This window comes from Dipodomys ordii, unplaced genomic scaffold (assembly GCF_000151885.1).
Source record: "Dipodomys ordii isolate 6190 unplaced genomic scaffold, Dord_2.0 Scaffold70, whole genome shotgun sequence".
Classification (NCBI taxonomy): Eukaryota; Metazoa; Chordata; class Mammalia; order Rodentia; family Heteromyidae; genus Dipodomys; species Dipodomys ordii.
This window is the reverse complement of record NW_012267286.1, coordinates 8,283,916-8,301,375: the sequence shown is the minus strand read 5'-3', so window position 1 is coordinate 8,301,375 and position 17,460 is coordinate 8,283,916. Positions and strand designations below refer to the sequence as shown.

At 35.0% G+C, this 17,460-nt stretch overlaps 1 protein-coding gene and 1 pseudogene across 1 annotated transcript; one reads left to right on the top strand and one right to left on the bottom strand.

The window, feature by feature from the left end:
* The first annotated feature begins 209 nt into the window (after nucleotides 1–209).
* Nucleotides 210–17,408, top strand: Aimp1 (aminoacyl tRNA synthetase complex-interacting multifunctional protein 1). Its single transcript, XM_013023791.1, has 7 exons — nucleotides 210–309; nucleotides 918–1,051; nucleotides 3,260–3,373; nucleotides 4,986–5,150; nucleotides 6,326–6,537; nucleotides 10,291–10,459; nucleotides 17,163–17,408. Exons 2-7 carry the CDS (start codon nucleotides 943–945, stop codon nucleotides 17,327–17,329), a joined length of 936 nt encoding a protein of 311 aa, XP_012879245.1. The 5' UTR covers nucleotides 210–309; nucleotides 918–942; the 3' UTR covers nucleotides 17,330–17,408.
* On the bottom strand, nucleotides 7,587–8,817 carry LOC105991205 (annotated as a pseudogene).
* Nucleotides 17,409–17,460: the final 52 nt, after the last annotated feature.

Genomic DNA, 17,460 nt, shown 5'->3' with positions numbered 1-17,460 from the left:
CGACGCCACACTAAAGAAAGACCCAAGACTTCGGTCTCCTCTGCCTCTTGCCCAACCCGGGCGGCAAAATACCACAGAGGCGGCAGGGAGGAGCTGGCGTTATTGAGTGAGGGAAAGGAAGACTGAAAGAGGGGTGGATTTACATGGTAGGACTGTGCACCGGGAAGGACCGCCCTAATACAGGGTTGAAGGTGTGGGGGCGCTCAGGCACGTAGCGCGGACAGCCCTGGGGGCCTTTCTCACTGCTGCCACCCTTTGCGGGACCGAATTCCCTGCCGGCTGGTGGACGAGGCTGGTCCTGGCTTCTCGGTGGGTGTGAGGGATATCGCCGAGGGTCTGTGGTGGGCTGGTGGTTAATCGAAGACGTCTCCCTTCCTCCATGCTTTTCCAGATTTAAGAGGACTGGGGGGCTGTGGGGGGCCGGTGCACCCACCTTGACGTACGACGCTCGGCGTTTTCCTGAGGAACTTGTCGAGAAGTGCACACAGGGCCGAGGGGACGAAACCTCGGGATGCGTAGCTTCGCGAGCGCGCTGACTTGGAAGTGAATGCGGAGGAAGGGTGAAACTCCTGGATTGAGCGAGTAATTACTGTGGCGCTGTATTCCAGGCACTGTGTCAGGCATTGAGTCAAGAGCAGGGAACGAAACCCACTGACAAAACAGACTTAAAAAAAAAAATCCTGTCCCTGATTCTCTGGCCAAGTTTGATTCAGCTCAATGCTGAAGTGATCCAAAGTGATCATGTGTAAGGTAAACAGAAATCACACCTGGTGTGGCTAATGGTGGTGAGTCGTCGCAGCTCTTGATCAGCTACAGCAGAAAGTGTTTTCCCCTCAGAATGCTTTTTTATTTTGTACTGTACCGTCAACTTCCTTCTTCCACAGTGTTAATTTATCGCGTTGGTTTTATTAATTTAGGATTTTCTCGCGTTTTGTGGCGACAATGGCAAGTAATGATGCTGTTTTGAAGAGACTGGAGCAGAAAGGTGCAGAGGCAGATAAAATCATAGAATATCTTAAGCAGCAAGTCTCTCTTCTTAAGGAGAAAGCAAGTAAGAAAATTTATAAATCTCTAAGCAGATGCTTGATGAATTATGTCGCATGAGGGGTACAAAGGAAGGAAATTGGGTGAAATCAGTCTTGAATCAAATTTTGGCTCTAACCTTTTGTAGAATATACTTTCATATTACTAACTGCTGAAGTTAGTTTATGCAGAAATTTCTACTACTACGTACAAATTTCTACTACAACGTACCAAATTTCTATTTTCAGGACTTAATTTGGTTTGGGATTGGTTTGGTCAAATACACATTTTAAAAAAAAATCTTAATAACTAGTGTTAAGTATCATGATAAAGTTCAGAAATTTTTGCAGCTCCTAATTGAAATAAATTTTTTTTACCACATAATGTTAAGAATGGCTTGCAGAACACTATTTTACTTATTTCATTTTTTTCCTCAGATTTTTCTTATTTTTCTTAAATATTTACACCATCATGGTAGAGTGATGGAGAGAGTCAACTGCTTCTGTGTAACAGGGTACTTGTTATAGCAGAGTGTTTTTCATAAGGGTGTATTCCCTCACATCTTGCCTAGCATTTCCATTTTGCTTATTAAAAAGAATAGAAGGGCCAGGTTCTGGTGGCTCATGCCTGTAATCCTAGCTATTCAGAGGCTAAGATCTGAGGCTCAAGCTACAAAGCCAGTCTGGGCAGGAAAGTCCATAAAATTCATCTCCAATTAACCAGCAAAAAAGCCAGAAGTGGAGCTGTAGCTCAAGTGGTGGAGCACTAGTCTTGAGCACAAAAGCTAAGGGATTGTACCCATGCCCTGAGTGCAAGCCTTGGACTAGCAAAAAAATTAAAAAATGAATAAAAGAACCATTCTACATTTTTCACTTTTATTATTATTCTCATTGCCAAATTGGCACTAAATATTTATATAATTTCTTATCCTATAAAGCAAATATTTCTCACCTAAAATAACTGACTTTATAGTAACCTCTAAACATATTAACCTTTTGTATACCAGAAGAGAGATGAAAAGAAAGTAATTTTTAAATAATTGTAATAATCTGTGTCAGTGTAAGTTGTCACTACTATACTATCATAGGTGGTATATGAAGGTCCTATGCTGTATGGTTCACATACCCTGAATCATCAAGAATACTAGCTAACACTAGTATGTATTTTGCCTTTGTTTAAGCATCTCAGATATTGGAAATTTTGTGATATATTTCACTTCTTGAGAAAGATGAATGTTAGCTAGGTATGTGGCTCAGAGGTAGAGTCTTTGTGTGTATCATTTGTGAGGCTCCAAGTTGATCCTCAAAACTAGGATAAAATAGATAAATGATTTCTTACCAAAACCTCTGAATAAAAGTACAATTCTAATTCCTGGAAATTGCAGGACATAATGAAACTGAGTTAAAATACTTTCTGTTTACATGTAAAGAATAGCTAGAATCTAGGTTAAATGCTGGAAAGTTCTGTGGGATATGAGACAGATCACTGTTTTGCAGGACTAATCACCACTTTGTCAGTCATCTGGCATCCACAGATCATACCCTGTTTTCATTGGGCTTAGTATTGCTCCCTATGTGGGATTTTAAAAATAAATGAAAGTGCACATATGTGTGTGTGTGTGTACACACACATATATATAGACATGTACATATATAGATGAGATAGTATATATATACATATATATCTTTTTTAAATTTTATTTTATTTTTTTGGTTGTCACAGATAATGGGCCTCTACTACTTGGACCATGCTTTCAGCCCCTTTTGCTTTAGTTGTATTTTGAATAAGGTTTCACTTTTTTCTTCAAGCTGGCAAGGCCTGTGGTCTTCCTTTCACACATCCTACATGGCCCTGTATAACAAACCTGTACCAGAGCTTATTGGTTTGGTTGGGGCCTTGTTAACTTTACTTTTGCTTGAGCTGTCTTCAAACCTTGACCCTCCAGATTTCCACTTTCCCAAGTAGCTGTGTTTCTAGGACTGAGCCACCATCCCTGGCTTATATCATTCTGTATTCTAATTAGAGCATTCACAGAGTTTTAGTACTTTTTAGAGTAGAAGTGGTTTGTGGAACCAGTCCCCAAAGGCTATCAAGGGATAACTGTATCAGGTTGTTTTAAGTATTAAGTTGAAAAAATAACTAGCTGCTATTGTATATCAGTCATGTTCTTTTCAAATAGTATTCAAAAGAACTTTGAAAATAAATACACATTTTAACTGGATTTCTTCTGTCTCAGTTTTGCAGGCAACTTTGAGAGAAGAGAAAAAACTTCGAGTAGAAAATGAGAAATTAAAGAAAGAAATTGAAGAATTAAAACAAGAGCTAATTCAAGCAGAAATTCAAAATGGAGGTGATTAAATATAGAAATGATAGATTGTTTTCATTTATAATATTATGTCACTTATTTAAGCATATGTTTATTTTCCCCTCACAGCTTTCCACTGAGCATTCCTCCTCCTTTACAGAAGAGAAAAAGGAGACTTAGAAAGTGTCAATTATCTTACCCAAAGCCATGTAAAAAGTGGTAAAGCTGGGGCTCAAAAACCCATACTTTTAGTTTTTGTACTGCAATGTAATCATCACTGCACTTTCTATTGAATATTTAGCAAAAAATAGCCATAGTAGTATTTATTAACATAACGAAGAGCCTTGTGTGCTAAGCTGTGTATTGTCTTCTTCTTAAAAATATTTAAGTATAAACCCTATTTTATCCATGAAGAAAATGAAGCTTAGAGGTGGAAAGTTATTTGCCTGAAATCATAAGTTTTCTTAGTTATTCAGTCATCAGATAGTTATCATTTCGATTATTATTGTTAATACAATTTAAAATTTTGTTGAACTAATTTTAAGTTTCTTGATAATTTTATGGAGCAGTATTTCTGTTACTAATTTCAGGTACTCATTTAGACATTTGTTTATGTTTGGTTCCTTTTTACCATTAATTCAGTAGCCAGTAATTTTGCCTGAATTTTGACTAAGTAGTTTGATTAACTTTTACTTAGTCAAATTATTTTGAATTTTGTACAGACTCTGCCCTTAGAAACTAGTATATTAATTTCTCTAAATAAAAGTAAGGGCAAAAGATCAATGATTTAAGCTAGAGAAAATACTTTAGTCAATGGAAAATTTCAGACTGGTACATCCTTTCAAAGTCTAGTTGGTTTGTATTACAGGTAAGAAATTAAGTAAACAGTTAAAATATTAGTAGTGGGAAACCTGGAATTCTTTTCTCTCAAGGTAAGAAAAATTACGAGAAGCTACACCAGAATTCCTCATGCGATTTTTCAATTTTCACTGTATTCCTTTTAACACTTCAAAACATTGAGAAAGGTTTTGCCTTTTTACAAAGTTAATTTTGACAGAGTTGGAGATAAATAATGCTATCTATCACTGTTTGTGATTGGGTAATTTCTTAACTTTTGAATGGCTCAGATTTATCAGCTGAAAAATGGCAACATGAATAGAAAGTTTATCTGAGGCTACTTAGAATTACACGAGTCAATTTACATAAAGCATTTTTGGAAGTGTTTGGGATATAATAAGTCCATGATCAACCTTAGCTGTTGTTAATAACCATAATTTTCCTATTATAGCAAATAATAATTGGAAATCATGCCTTCGTCTTTTTTATATCTATATAATAGTTAAAATATACCTAGTTTCTTAGCAGTTGTTCTATAAGCCCAGATAATAGATAATTACATGTATTGATTTTTCTTTATTTCTTTTTTCTTCTTTATCTCTTTTATTTTCTTCCATCAGGCTCATGGCATGACTTAAATTGTAGAACACCAGTTAGGAAAGCATGAGGTCTAAAGATGAATCACAAGTTCTAGAATTTTTATTTTAAAATGAAAAACTCAAAAAGAGTTATTAACATTTAGAATTCACCAAGCCATGTTTGTTTTACCTTGCCTGTAGGTTTAATTTAAGTGACATTTTCTGTTTTACTTTCTTATTAGTGAAGCAAATACCACTCCTGTCTAGTACTCTGCTGCAAGGTAATTCTCCAGCTTCTGAAAATATGGTACAGTCTACAACAGTAGCTATCTCTTCTGGTCCCAAAGAACAGATAAAAGGAGAGGGAGGAGAAGAGAAGAAGGTGAAGGAGAAAGCTGATAAGAAAGGTATTTTTAATCATTAGACTCATTTGACTCTTGACTATCTTATTAGATGCTAACATTTTTGATGATAATTATGTTATCAAAAGGAAAGTTGACACTTGTATGAGCTAGAATAAGATCATAAACAATATAGAAATTGAGTGTTTAAGGATATTTGAATATTAACTAGATTGATGGTAGAAGTGTAGCATGTTAGACAGAAGGATCATAAGTGAAAAAGTTACAGATTAAATGTAGGAATCCATGTGTAATTTTATTGACAAAATTCTGGTGTAGATTTGGGACATAGTTTCAAAGAAATCACTGGTAGAAGTTGTTCAAAGTAGAATCTTTGTAAGTAAAATAAGTTTTTTATTTTGATTTTACATTCTTTTTGACAGAAAAGCTAGCTATAGACTTACATAGTCTAAAGCTCTTTTTTTTTTTTTTGCCGGTCGTGGACCTGAACTCTGGGCCATGGTCTAAATCTTTGAAGGTTACATTTTGACTGATTAAAGTGATCAGATATTAATAGATAATGTAATAGATAATATAAATCAAAGCAGTCTTATTAAAACATTAGAATACTTTCTGCTCAAATACTTGCTGTGAATAAACTCAAGTATGCAATCTAAGGGAGAATTTAACAGATGGTAAAATTCACTGTATTCTTATATATAACTGGTGAGAATATTCATCTGCAAATATCATTTCACTGTAATTTTTTCTGTATTTAGCAACTGATTGTGAGGCTTTTCCTCCCTAAATATAGGCTTCTTTTTTTTTTTTTTTGCTTTCCAGAATCCATTCACTAATTTATTAAAAGATTTTTTCACTGGCCTTGCTTCAGAGAAAGGTCAACCTGTCTATAAAAGGCCTGTGGTAAATACATTACTCTTTTTGCATCTGAAGATTTCTGTCACAACCATTTGATACTGCTGTAGTGTGAATTATCCCTGGACAAAATAAATATGAATGGTGTTCCACAAAAATTTTACAGCTCAGCATCAGGCTAGATTAGAGAAATAGCTAAAATAGTGTTCAAGATTTTATGACTTGAATAATTTTTCTTTTGTTACTAGGTGAAAGTAGGAGATAAATGTTCTTTTTACTTTTCCTTTTATGCTTGTCAGTTTTGGTACTTGGGGGTTTTCATTTTTTTTTTTTTCTGGTGCCACCCATTCTTAAATCCTTTTTAGGAGAGAAGAAGGAGAAAAAACAGCAAGCCTTAGCAGGAAGTGCTGACTCTAAACCAATAGATGTGTCCCGTTTGGACCTTCGAATTGGTTGCATTCTTGCTGCCAAAAAACACCCAGATGCTGATTCTTTATATGTAGAAGAAGTAGATGTTGGAGAAACAGCCCCAAGAACAGTTGTCAGTGGGCTGGTGAATCATGTTCCTCTCGAACAGGTAATCTGTACAGCTAACATTTGTTACAACAAAGTCCTTCTTGTTTGGCTGTCTTTAACCTATCTCATGTCTATGTGATCAGTTCATGTGATCAATTTGAATGTGTAAATATTATAAAAAGGTGTCTATAGTCAACGAAAACTTGAAAAACATCTGTTCTTATTCACTATGCTGCTTTTTTGTCCTTCTGAACCTATATAAATCCATACATTCATTTATATTGAAGATATAAGTATTTATTGGCATTTGCTTTGTACCAACCACTACTCCAGACAAAAAATATATATACAGCTGCAAGAGTTGATAGGTAGACAGCCAGATAGATTTAAAGCAAAAGAGTTCTGCCTTTATAAAATTCAGATCCTTCTGAGAGAGTCAGAAACTTACCAATACATAAGTGAAAAGTAAATAGTAATTAGTGCCAAGAGAATAAATGTGGGGAAAGAATCCAGGATGTACTGAAGCCAAGATGGTGCTACCATTTATAAAGTAGTCAGAGAAGGCTTTGTAAAGAAAGTGATATTTGAGTAAAAGTATAAGAAAATGAAGAAGGCAAGTCAAGTGTCCTTTGGGCAGAACATTTCCTGCAGCCCTGTGACAATATATACCTTTGATGTCTAAGGATTATCAGTTCTGTGACAAGAACAGAGTAAATAAGGAGGAAAGTCATGGGAGATCAGAGATATGGGTACCAAATGACTATTGGAGAGATCATTGTAAAGATTTTAACTTTTGATCGGAACAAGGAGAAAGATATTGGTGGGGTTTTCAGCAAAGTAATAGCAGGGTTCGCCTCATATTTTATTCTTACTATTCTTTGGGTACAGAGGTGATAAATTAAGATTAGTAAAGAAATTTATAAAGTGTAATAGATTTGGCACATGGGTGGGCTTTTTTGTTTTCTATTAGTTGGGTTTTTTTCACTTTTTATTTTTACCAAATTTGAACATGTATACACATTATTTTAAACAGAAAAACTTTTGGAAGAAAATGACTGGAATCTTGACTAAATCTGAGTTACTATCCTTCTATCAATTTCTATCCATTTGTTTTTTACAAGAAAAAAACTGCAGAGCTAAAGAGATTTTATAGTAGTTTATATTTGCACACAAATTCTGCCCAATTGCTCAATACCACCAAAGTAAAATTCTTAACTCTTTCACTGAAAATGAAAACCACATCTGCCACTTGTTCCCAATATAAAACTGATTGTTCTATAAAACCAGCTGACTTAGTCAGATAATAACTGGAGTTTGAGAGATGGTCCTTCCACCTTGCCAATTCATCAAATAAAGACCATTCTAGGAATAAGGTAGGATAGAAAAAAATAAGGCCAAGCAGAAGGACTACCATAAATAGCTGGTAGAAGCTCCAGGGAATCTTGCTAATGCATGTGCCAGTGTCTTGAGGTGAAGAAAGTTTGTCCACATCTGTTTTATGTCCTCCCACTGACTAGTATCAAAATTCTTCATTAAAGGGCTTGAGGGCAAATTAGAGGGAGCCAAAGGAGTTTCCTTGATTACTTTGATTTTCTCCCTGAACTTTTGCATCTGCTGCTGAAATATAATCAGTTCTGACACATCCTGAAAGCCTCGGCAATGTTAAATGCCATTCATTGCTCCTGCAAGATGGCACTAAGTTTGTTGATCTCCGGATCATAGGCTTGCATGAATGCAAGTTTCATGGTCTCAAAGTCAGACAGGATTTCATTCTTCTTTTGATCCAAAGTGTGTTGCAACTTCTCAAAAAATTTCCTTCACTTTATCTGAATCTTTAGTCAGTAACTGTAGGGCTTTCCTCTTGCTAGTTTCTAAGGTATCTAAGCAAGAAAGAGCAGGTCTCAAAACTCTGAAAGAGGGACTCAAAGGCATCCCTTTCCTGAGCATAGGCATCTTCAGTAGAACAGAAGACATGTTTGGTGTGGTCATCCTGAGTAGCACAGATCCCACAAATCAGCTGCATATCAGCTAAGCAGAAAATATTGAGAGGCTGACCTTTACACACTTGCATTTTGGGAGATATCTTGATTTTGTTATATTTCTCCACACACAATACCCTTCAGGGAGTAATTGACCTGTAAACTATTGACTCCAGTAGCTGAAGGTTCTTTACGGCACATAGAGCACTTGAATGGAGATGGTCTCCACAGAGAATTGCACACATTTCCCTCTAAGAGACCTTCCAAGCATTTTTTGCAGAAGTTTTGTGAGCAAGGCAAAACTCTAGGATCATCAAACAGACTGCAGCAATTGGGCAGGTGAGATCTTCAAGCAGCTCCATCACATCTTCCGTCCCCAGCAATCAGGTGTTTTCAGCAGGATTACTATTTGCCAGGGCAAAGCAATCATGGTTTCTTTCTCATTTTGGCTGACAGGCTAGAGGCTGATTACTAGACTTGGTCTTCATTTAACTAGCAGTTTGATGTACAGTATTTCAGATGCAGCTTCTGGCTTGAAACACAGAACTTTAGGCATATCTTCTAGGGAGACCAAAAAAAAAGAAAGACGCTCTAACATTCTATGCAATACTCCTTTGACCCTGTCAGCATCGGGATTGTGCACGAGGCCCTGTTATTTGGGTTTGAATGCAGTGCCTCATGCTTGCTAGGTAGGTGCCCTGCTGCTGGAGTCATCCCTCCAACCCTTTTGGCATTATTGAAGTAGAGTTTCACTTTTTCCCTGGATTTCCAGTCCTGGCCTCAATCTTTCTATTATGAGTAGCTAAAAGGACAGGTGTGTACCACCACATCCAATTTTTTATTGGTTAAGATGGTAATCTTCTAAATATTTTGCCCAGGTTGGCTTCAGATTGCCATTCTCATTTCAGCCTCTCTGGTAGCTAGGATTACAGCTGTGAGCCACCACACCTTGCTACTGTTTTTTCCTTTCCTTTTTAACATTCAGATCTTCTTCATACCTTTTTTTTCACATTCCTGCCAGTACTAGGATTTGAGCATTATACTTGTTCCAGCATGCTTTACAATGTAAGCTGTACCTCCAACCTGCTTTTTTGTTGGTTATTTTTTTTCTTCCCTGAAACTGTTCTAATGTGTTTTTCATTTTTAAACTCATTGAAAACATTTAAAGAACTACATAGCTTATTTTTGCTAGTTTGGGAAAAATAAGTATTGCAACTTAGCAGATTACAAAAAAATTTTGTTCATTTCTATAACAAATTATAGAAGTAATCCTAAATGTTAATTGTAATATGCATGACACTTGGATGATTAAATGATTATTCTCTAAGAAAGAAAGGACTGGGGTTTTTACCAAGCATTTCTGAGTCTATCCCCAGTATCACAAAAAAAAAAAAAAAATGAAAGAAGGAAGGGAAAGAAGAAGAGTAAGAGAGAAAGAAATCTAGGAAATACTAGACGTGACCTAATGTTTACAGAATAAAATGAACATGTATAAATGAGTGCATTTATTTTCATGTTAATACTAGTCTAAATGCTTTACATGTATGTAATGATTTAATCCTATGACAACTTTCAGTAAAATTCATTGTTACTTCCCTCATAATTCAAGGTTCATCCAACTCAGCTGTTTGTGTAATCATGTGATAGATAGCTGTTTAACTGAAAGGTCTGTGCTTTTCAACCATAATGCTCTGTCAGTTTTCATATTTATGCAATGATTCATAATAAGAGTGAAGGATATATCCATAAATTTCATATTTAACCTAGTAAGTATTCTTTGCTCTTTTAGATGTGCCCATTCTACATCTCTAGTCACCAGTTTATTTTCTACACAGATGCAAAATCGGATGGTGATTTTACTTTGTAATCTGAAACCTGCAAAGATGCGAGGGGTCTTATCTCAAGCAATGGTGATGTGTGCCAGCTCACCTGAGAAAGTTGAAATTTTGGCTCCTCCAAATGGATCTATTCCTGGAGATAGAATTACTTTTGATGCTTTCCCTGGTAAGTGTGTACTGATTTTTAAAATAGGTTGGGAGTCACTTGTGATTTCAAGTATTTTCATGGTATTGAGTGTTTTTGAGATTGGCTAATGATGACACATTGAGCCTAACCATGTAACTATCTTTCTCTGTGAACACATACAATAAATCAGACTACAGAGAGTCTTTGTTGTGGATAATGTACTAATATTAATACATTGTAGAACAATGTGACTTCAATATACAACAAATTATTGTTTTGCAAAACACTTAAGATGTAGACTATCTCAGACTGCAACTCAAAATTACGAAGAAATACAAAGTTCAAATATGTGTGAAATACACATACTTCTTAAAAACTAACAATATATTTATATATGCTTTACTTTGTTCTAGGAAATAGAGAAAATGTCTAACTTTAAATTATTTCAGTTGGACACCAGTGGCTCACACTTGTAATCCTAGCTACAGAGGAGGCTGAGAGGGGAAGGACTTGTAGTTTGAAGCCAGCCTAGGCAGAAAAGTCTGTGAGACTCCCATCTCCAATTAGTCAGCAAAATGTTGAACTAGAGATATGGTTCAAGGGTCAGTTATAAGCAATGAAGCAAAGCAAGAGCTGGAGGTCCTGAAGTCAAGCCATGTACTAGCCCCTCTCCCCCTCCAGGTTCACTTATTTGACAATGTAAAAAAATAAAATATTTCATATTATTTGATTTTTTTTCCAGTAAAAATCCAGAAACAGAAGAAACTAATATTTGAGAAAGTTTATTGAACTGTTTATTTATTTGTACTTTTTCAGTGGTGGTATTGGGGTTTGAACTTGGATCCTTTTCCTTGCCTAGGCATGTACTCTTCCTCTTCAGCCACGTTCAAATCCTTTTGTTGTTGTTTTAATTGCTTTTGGGGATAGGAGCTCATGTGTCTGGCCAGATCAGCCTGCTTCTTCTCAGGTAGATCACATGATAGGATCTCTTCACTGTGCTCAGTTAACAATTGAGACTGTGTCTTGCTAATTTTTTGCTTAAACTGGCCTTGTCCCATGATCCTTCCATTGTCTACCTCTCAAGTAGTTAGGATTACAGGTGTGAACCACCAACAATAGGCTCAAATAGGCCCTTGAAACAAAAGAGAAAGGGTAAAATAAGTATTTGTTTTATAAAAGAGTAAAAACTACCAGGCACTGGTGATTCATACCTGTAATGCTAGCTAATCAGGATGCTGAGATCAGAGGATTGTGGTTTGGAGCCAGCCTGGGCATGAGACTTTAATCTCCAATAAACTACCAAAAAAGCTGGAAGTAGAGAGCACCAGTCTTGAGTACAAAGATCAGGGACAGTGCCCAGACATAGAGTTCAAGCCTTGGGACCAGCAAAAAAAAACAGTTAAAAACATTGTGAGATTAAAAAAAAAGTTAAAAGGTAAAAGTGAAAGCAGAATTATGTTGAATGATCAATGTTAATTTGGAGCTATTTAAAAAAAATACTTTTTACTGGAATAGCAAGACTGATATTATATAGGCATTTTAAAAAATCATGTGGTAACTGTTTGATAAAATATTAGAATATGAAGAGGTTTAGGAGGTTTAATGTTGGAAGAATAAGAAAATATGGGTGAAAATATGGATTAAATAACTAACCAAAAGTAGACTTTGGAAAGCAGAGTATTTTATGTAAGTTCTGTGGCTTTGAATATCTATCTATATCTATCTATCTATCTATCGATATCTATCTACTGAATAGCAACTATACTTCATAATCTGTGCTACATGAATCATTTTCTCTTTGTGTGAAAAGTTCCCAGTCTAGATGATTTCTCAAAGAAAATGTATAATTTTAGATTCTGAGTTTGTAATCAGCACTCTTCTCCTGCAATATCAGAACACTTCCCAAACTTCCTACTCTGGGTGAAGCTGTCACCTGTATTTAATCTAAACCTATTTAGAAGCCTCATTCACTAAATTTGAATAAGCGACAAATTGTTTTTCTTTAAGTAAGCTGAGTAAAGCAGCAAAAATAAGTGATCCTGATGTGCCTTTCCAGATTAACATTTTCCTTTTTGTTTAAATTCTTAAGGATTACTATTTTTAAAGCTTTATTCTTTTATATAAATTGTAAACTCAGTTATTTAAAACTAAAAAACTTCTTTAACCTTTCCCCTTCCCCCATTTTTTTTTCTTTTAAAAATTTGGGACTAGCAGTCCAGTGAACCCTAGTTCTAACTTAGTTGGTAGAAGAATTAAACCACAGAGAGTCCCTAAGCACTAGTACTGTAGCATTTTGTTCATTGACTTGTTGCTTGAGATAATTAATGTGGACTATTTCATTAATGAAGGCTATAGTTCTTGTTTATTTATTTAGCAGAATTAGCAGATAGATAGTTTCACCATTTGAATCTAGTTCTATCACCTAAATGTTACTGTGGAATAAATTGAAAAATAAAAAAAAAACATGTGTGTATATATATATAGATATAGATAGGTAGATATATCTATATCCATCTTTTTAGTTATCTACTCACCTGCTATTTGAAATGCTAATGACCCAGCATGGATTAATTGCCTTTGTTTTATTAAAACATCTTTCATTCTGTTTGGCTGGTTGCTTGTATGTGCATGCTTTTAAGTTCTATACTCTGGTATTTTTTTCACATTTTCCCTTTGTTCTCAAGTACTTTATGAGCAGGAGGTAATATTTGTAAAGTGAAAGAAGACAAAAATCAAACTTTAAAACAATCATGAGATTATTTAAATTATTTTCTAACAGTTAAATATTTCACCAAACAGGATGATCTCAAGTAGTTAATAGTTTGATCTGTTAGTAATCATATTCCATATGCTTCCATACCAGCTTCTATTGCTATAGCAGTATCTGAAATACCATGCAACAAGCCTGCTCATGATTTATCAGTGATTTTTTTTTATCTTGTTTTGCATTGCAAGACTTAAGGTTCTGCTGATAAATTTCGATATATACTTGGTGTGCTTAGTGTTTAGGGAGTGAAATCTTACATTTGTTGAAAGTAGTATAGAAATTACAAATCATCTTTGAATTGCAGTTTGGCCTTGAACATACTTACTGATTTTTTCCAATTACAAAGCCAGAAATTCCCTAGAAGTTAGAAGATGCCAAGTAATATGTTTATAACAATAGCTACAATTTTTCTCACCCACAGAACACCTTTGAGAATCTTAAATGTGAAAACTATAAATTTTAGTATTTAAATGTGGTAATTGGTCCCTAAATCCCCAAGCAAATAACCTGAAATGGGGTTCCAGCTAAGAGACAAAGGCACAGCTCTTTTTGAGACTACATTCTTCATGGTCTAATAATAAATGGGAATTTACATTCTGACTTGCATAGTTGAGCTTATTTCCATTGATACTGAATCTTACTAATATCTATTAGTAGTTAATCACAAAGCCTGAATTTAGCTTTGAATTTTTTTTAAAAAATATTATATGTACTTGGTTTCTTATCGCTGAAATCCATTTTAGGCAGGTTTCTTTCCCACCTATTTCAGAGCTGCTTAGGTTAAGATTACCAATGTCTAGTTCTCGGTCCTTAACTCACTGGGCAAAACTTCTGGCCGCACTCTTGGTCCTCTTGCTTCACTTCATCTTTTTTTGCTGATTTCCCCCCCCCCCTCATTTCTCTGACCTCTTATTGGTGTACATCAGAACTAGGTCCTTAGCTTCGTTTTTTTTCTCTTCATGCTATCCATTTAGTGTTTTGGGTTTTTTCCCCCCAAATCTACCTGTCTAGCTGCTTAATGGACTCTCACATCTCAGCGGAGAGATACTACATCTTGTGTCTCAGTCTTCCCCCCAGGAATCACCTTTTCCACAATATTTTTGCGCTAATTTGGTAGCAACTCTATTCTCCCAGTTCTTTATCTTCTAGCCTGCATCTTTTTCAGAAAATGCTAGTGGCTCTGTTTTCTGAGCATATGTAGATTAATTGTCAGGGTCTCCACCATTCCCATCCTGGTCCCCATGTGAACACTTCTTATCTGCATGACTGCAGATGCCTTCTAACCCATCTCTCTACTTTCCCCGTTATCTTTCTGCCATCTAAAATGATGTAGGTCTTATTTTATTATTCTGCTTAACTGTAGTTACAGACTTTCCTTCTGGCTCATGCCAGCTCCTGCTACGAGCCCAGCTTCTTAGCATGGTCTTCTGTTACCTCATTAATCTCATGTGTTCCAAGTTTTCCTTGCTTATTCCACATGAGCCACTGGCTCTTTTTCCAGATAGCTACATCACTTGCTCTTTCTTTTTACCCAGGTGTTTCAGATATCATCTGCTTTGCTTTATTTTTCTCCAAATACGTATTCCTAGCTAATAATACTATACATTATTTATTGTCTGCCCACATGAAAACTGAACATCATGAAATCAGGATTTTTCTTTTTTATTATTTATTACTGTAGTTTTAGCATATTGAAGTATATTTGGCATAAAAGGGTTTATTAAAATGGTCAATTAAAAGGAAACAGTAGTAAAACAGTTCTTAAAAATATACGCTTGAAAAGGGGTGGGGGTGTGGGGAAAGCCATCTACATTTATTATTGCCCAAGTCATTTTTTTTTGGAGTAATTTTTTTTTAATTGTGAGAATACCATACAGAGGAGTTACAATTACATGGGCAAGATAACGAGTACATTTCTTATCAAGCTTTGTTGCCTCTTCTTTGTTTCCCCTTTCCATCCCTTCCCATATTCTCCCCACCTCCCCCACCTGATCCCCCCCCCACCAAAGTTGTAAAGTTCATTTTTTGACATAACAACTTGTACATCTCATTGTTGCAATGGGTCCACCTGTATCCCTAGTTAAACGATTTGTTTTTGCCCTTCCCCTCCACAAATTATACAGTGAAAGCAGGGGTTATACCGTGGGGGAGGGACATACAAAGCAACATAGAAATCATCTTATGAATATGTTAGAAGCAATTGCATGTAAGAAAAAAAAACATTTGAATACTTATCTTGGGGTTCATTCCCTAACATCAACTTATCTGACCTTTTCTGCTTGACTCAGACATATACTAGTTATTGCAAATAAGGGAAACCATGTGTCCCATGTTTCTTTGGGCCTGGCTTACTTCACTTAATATAATTTTTTCCAAGTCTTTTGCCCAAATCATTTCTATCAAACTGAAAAACCATTTTTTCTATTATTAGTTTTGTGAGTTAATTGGCTCCTTATATTCAGTTCTCTATGTGTGTATTCATACTTGTGAATATTAATTCACATATATTAGTTACAATAATAGTTATAATGATCATAATTCAAATATTCAGGTATTCAAACATAAAATAATTAAGTTAGTACCAAGCTTATCTTGGCCATACCAAATAGTAAGGGGAATTTGATCAGTGAACATGCATTGTATAAGAATGACCTTACTAAAATGTAATTTCTGATTCCATACTTTGCATGCTAGAATTTTTTCCTTTTAATGGTTTTAAATGTTAAACAGATGTTCTCCATTCTTTATACCTGTACAAACTTTTGTAGATTTTTTTTCTATAATTTTCTGTGTTTTTTTTTTTAAAGAATAGATTGGCCTACAGTAATTTGTGAATTAGTTCTCTTGCAATATATATAAGCATCCCTAAATGGTGATTATTGGCAGAGGCTCTACAGTTTTAGCTTAAACTTCTACTCCTCTCATTTGCCTTTTGATGGCATGTCGGAATAAAAGGTTAGGGAAATAAGATCTAGAAGGAAGAAGATTATAACACAGGAATGAGAGCAAACCTCTTAGGAAGATATGAATCATTAAACAAAAAGTAAATTCTTAAAGCATTAGGTGGGAGATATGGGAGATGACTCAGCCTCTTCTTTCAAACTAGATTGTACCCACACCAAGTAGTATATTTTTTAAAAAAACATTTTAAGCAAACAAGAAAGTTAACATCAAATCTGTGATACACTAAGGAAGCAATTTAGTCATACATGTTGAATGTTGAAGTATAGATAAAACATAGGTACTTTCCAGTTGTAAAATATAAAACATCAAAATTTCTCATCCTCAAAATTTTTCTTAATAAGGAATAATAAAATTAACATCTTACATTTTTCTTTAATAATTTGGAGAACAAATTCTTAAGCTCTATTACCTGAAAAGATGCTTGTTAGAAAAGTTAAAGAAAAAAAAAGCCAGCAGCCAATGGCTCATGCCTGTAATCCTAGCTAGGCTGAGATCTGAATATCACGATTTGAAGCCAGGTTGGGCAGGAAAGGCTGTGAAACTCATATCCTCAATTAACTGCTAGAAAAAACTGGAAGTGGGGCTGTGGCTCAGAATGGTAGAATGCTGGGCTTGAGTACAAAAGCTGAAGGACAGCTCCCAGGCCCTGAATTCCAAGCCCTATGACTGGAGGTTATAAAAAATATATATATATCTATATATAGATATATATATGTATATATATGTATATATAGATATAGATATATATATGTATATATACATATATATGTATATATATATCTATATATAGATATAGATATATATATGTATATATGTATATATCTATATATAGATATATATATGTATATATATTTTAAAAGTCTTTGTTAATAAGGATATAATATTTCATTAATAAAAATATAAATATTAACATAAAAATAAAATGCTATTTTTTAAATTAAAGATTATGTTTATTATGTAACTTTTTGTTGTTGTTTTTTCCCTCCTCCTTCGTCTGCCTATCCCCAACAGGAGAGCCTGACAAGGAGCTGAACCCTAAAAAGAAGATTTGGGAGCAGATTCAGCCTGATCTTTACACTAATAATGAGTGTGTGGCCACCTACAAGGGGGCACCCTTTGAGGTGAAAGGAAAGGGTGTGTGTAGGGCTCAAACCATGGCCAACAGTGGAATCAAATAAAACAAATGTGTTACTGAAATACATTGGAGAAAACTTTAAAGACAATAAAAAGGAATATATTTGTCACTTATACATAAAATATGACTGGCTCGTTTTTCTGTTCTCTTTCAGACTTAACTAGTCTTACCTTA

Coding starts and splice junctions, on each gene's coding strand:
- Aimp1 (XM_013023791.1), top strand. CDS start 943: ATGGCAAGTAATGATGCTGTTTTGAAGAGACTGGAGCAGAAAGGTGCA. Junction 3,374..4,985: donor AGCAGAAATTCAAAATGGAG/GTGATTAAATAT, acceptor CTTTCTTATTAG/TGAAGCAAATACCACTCCTG. Junction 5,151..6,325: donor GGAGAAAGCTGATAAGAAAG/GTATTTTTAATC, acceptor AATCCTTTTTAG/GAGAGAAGAAGGAGAAAAAA.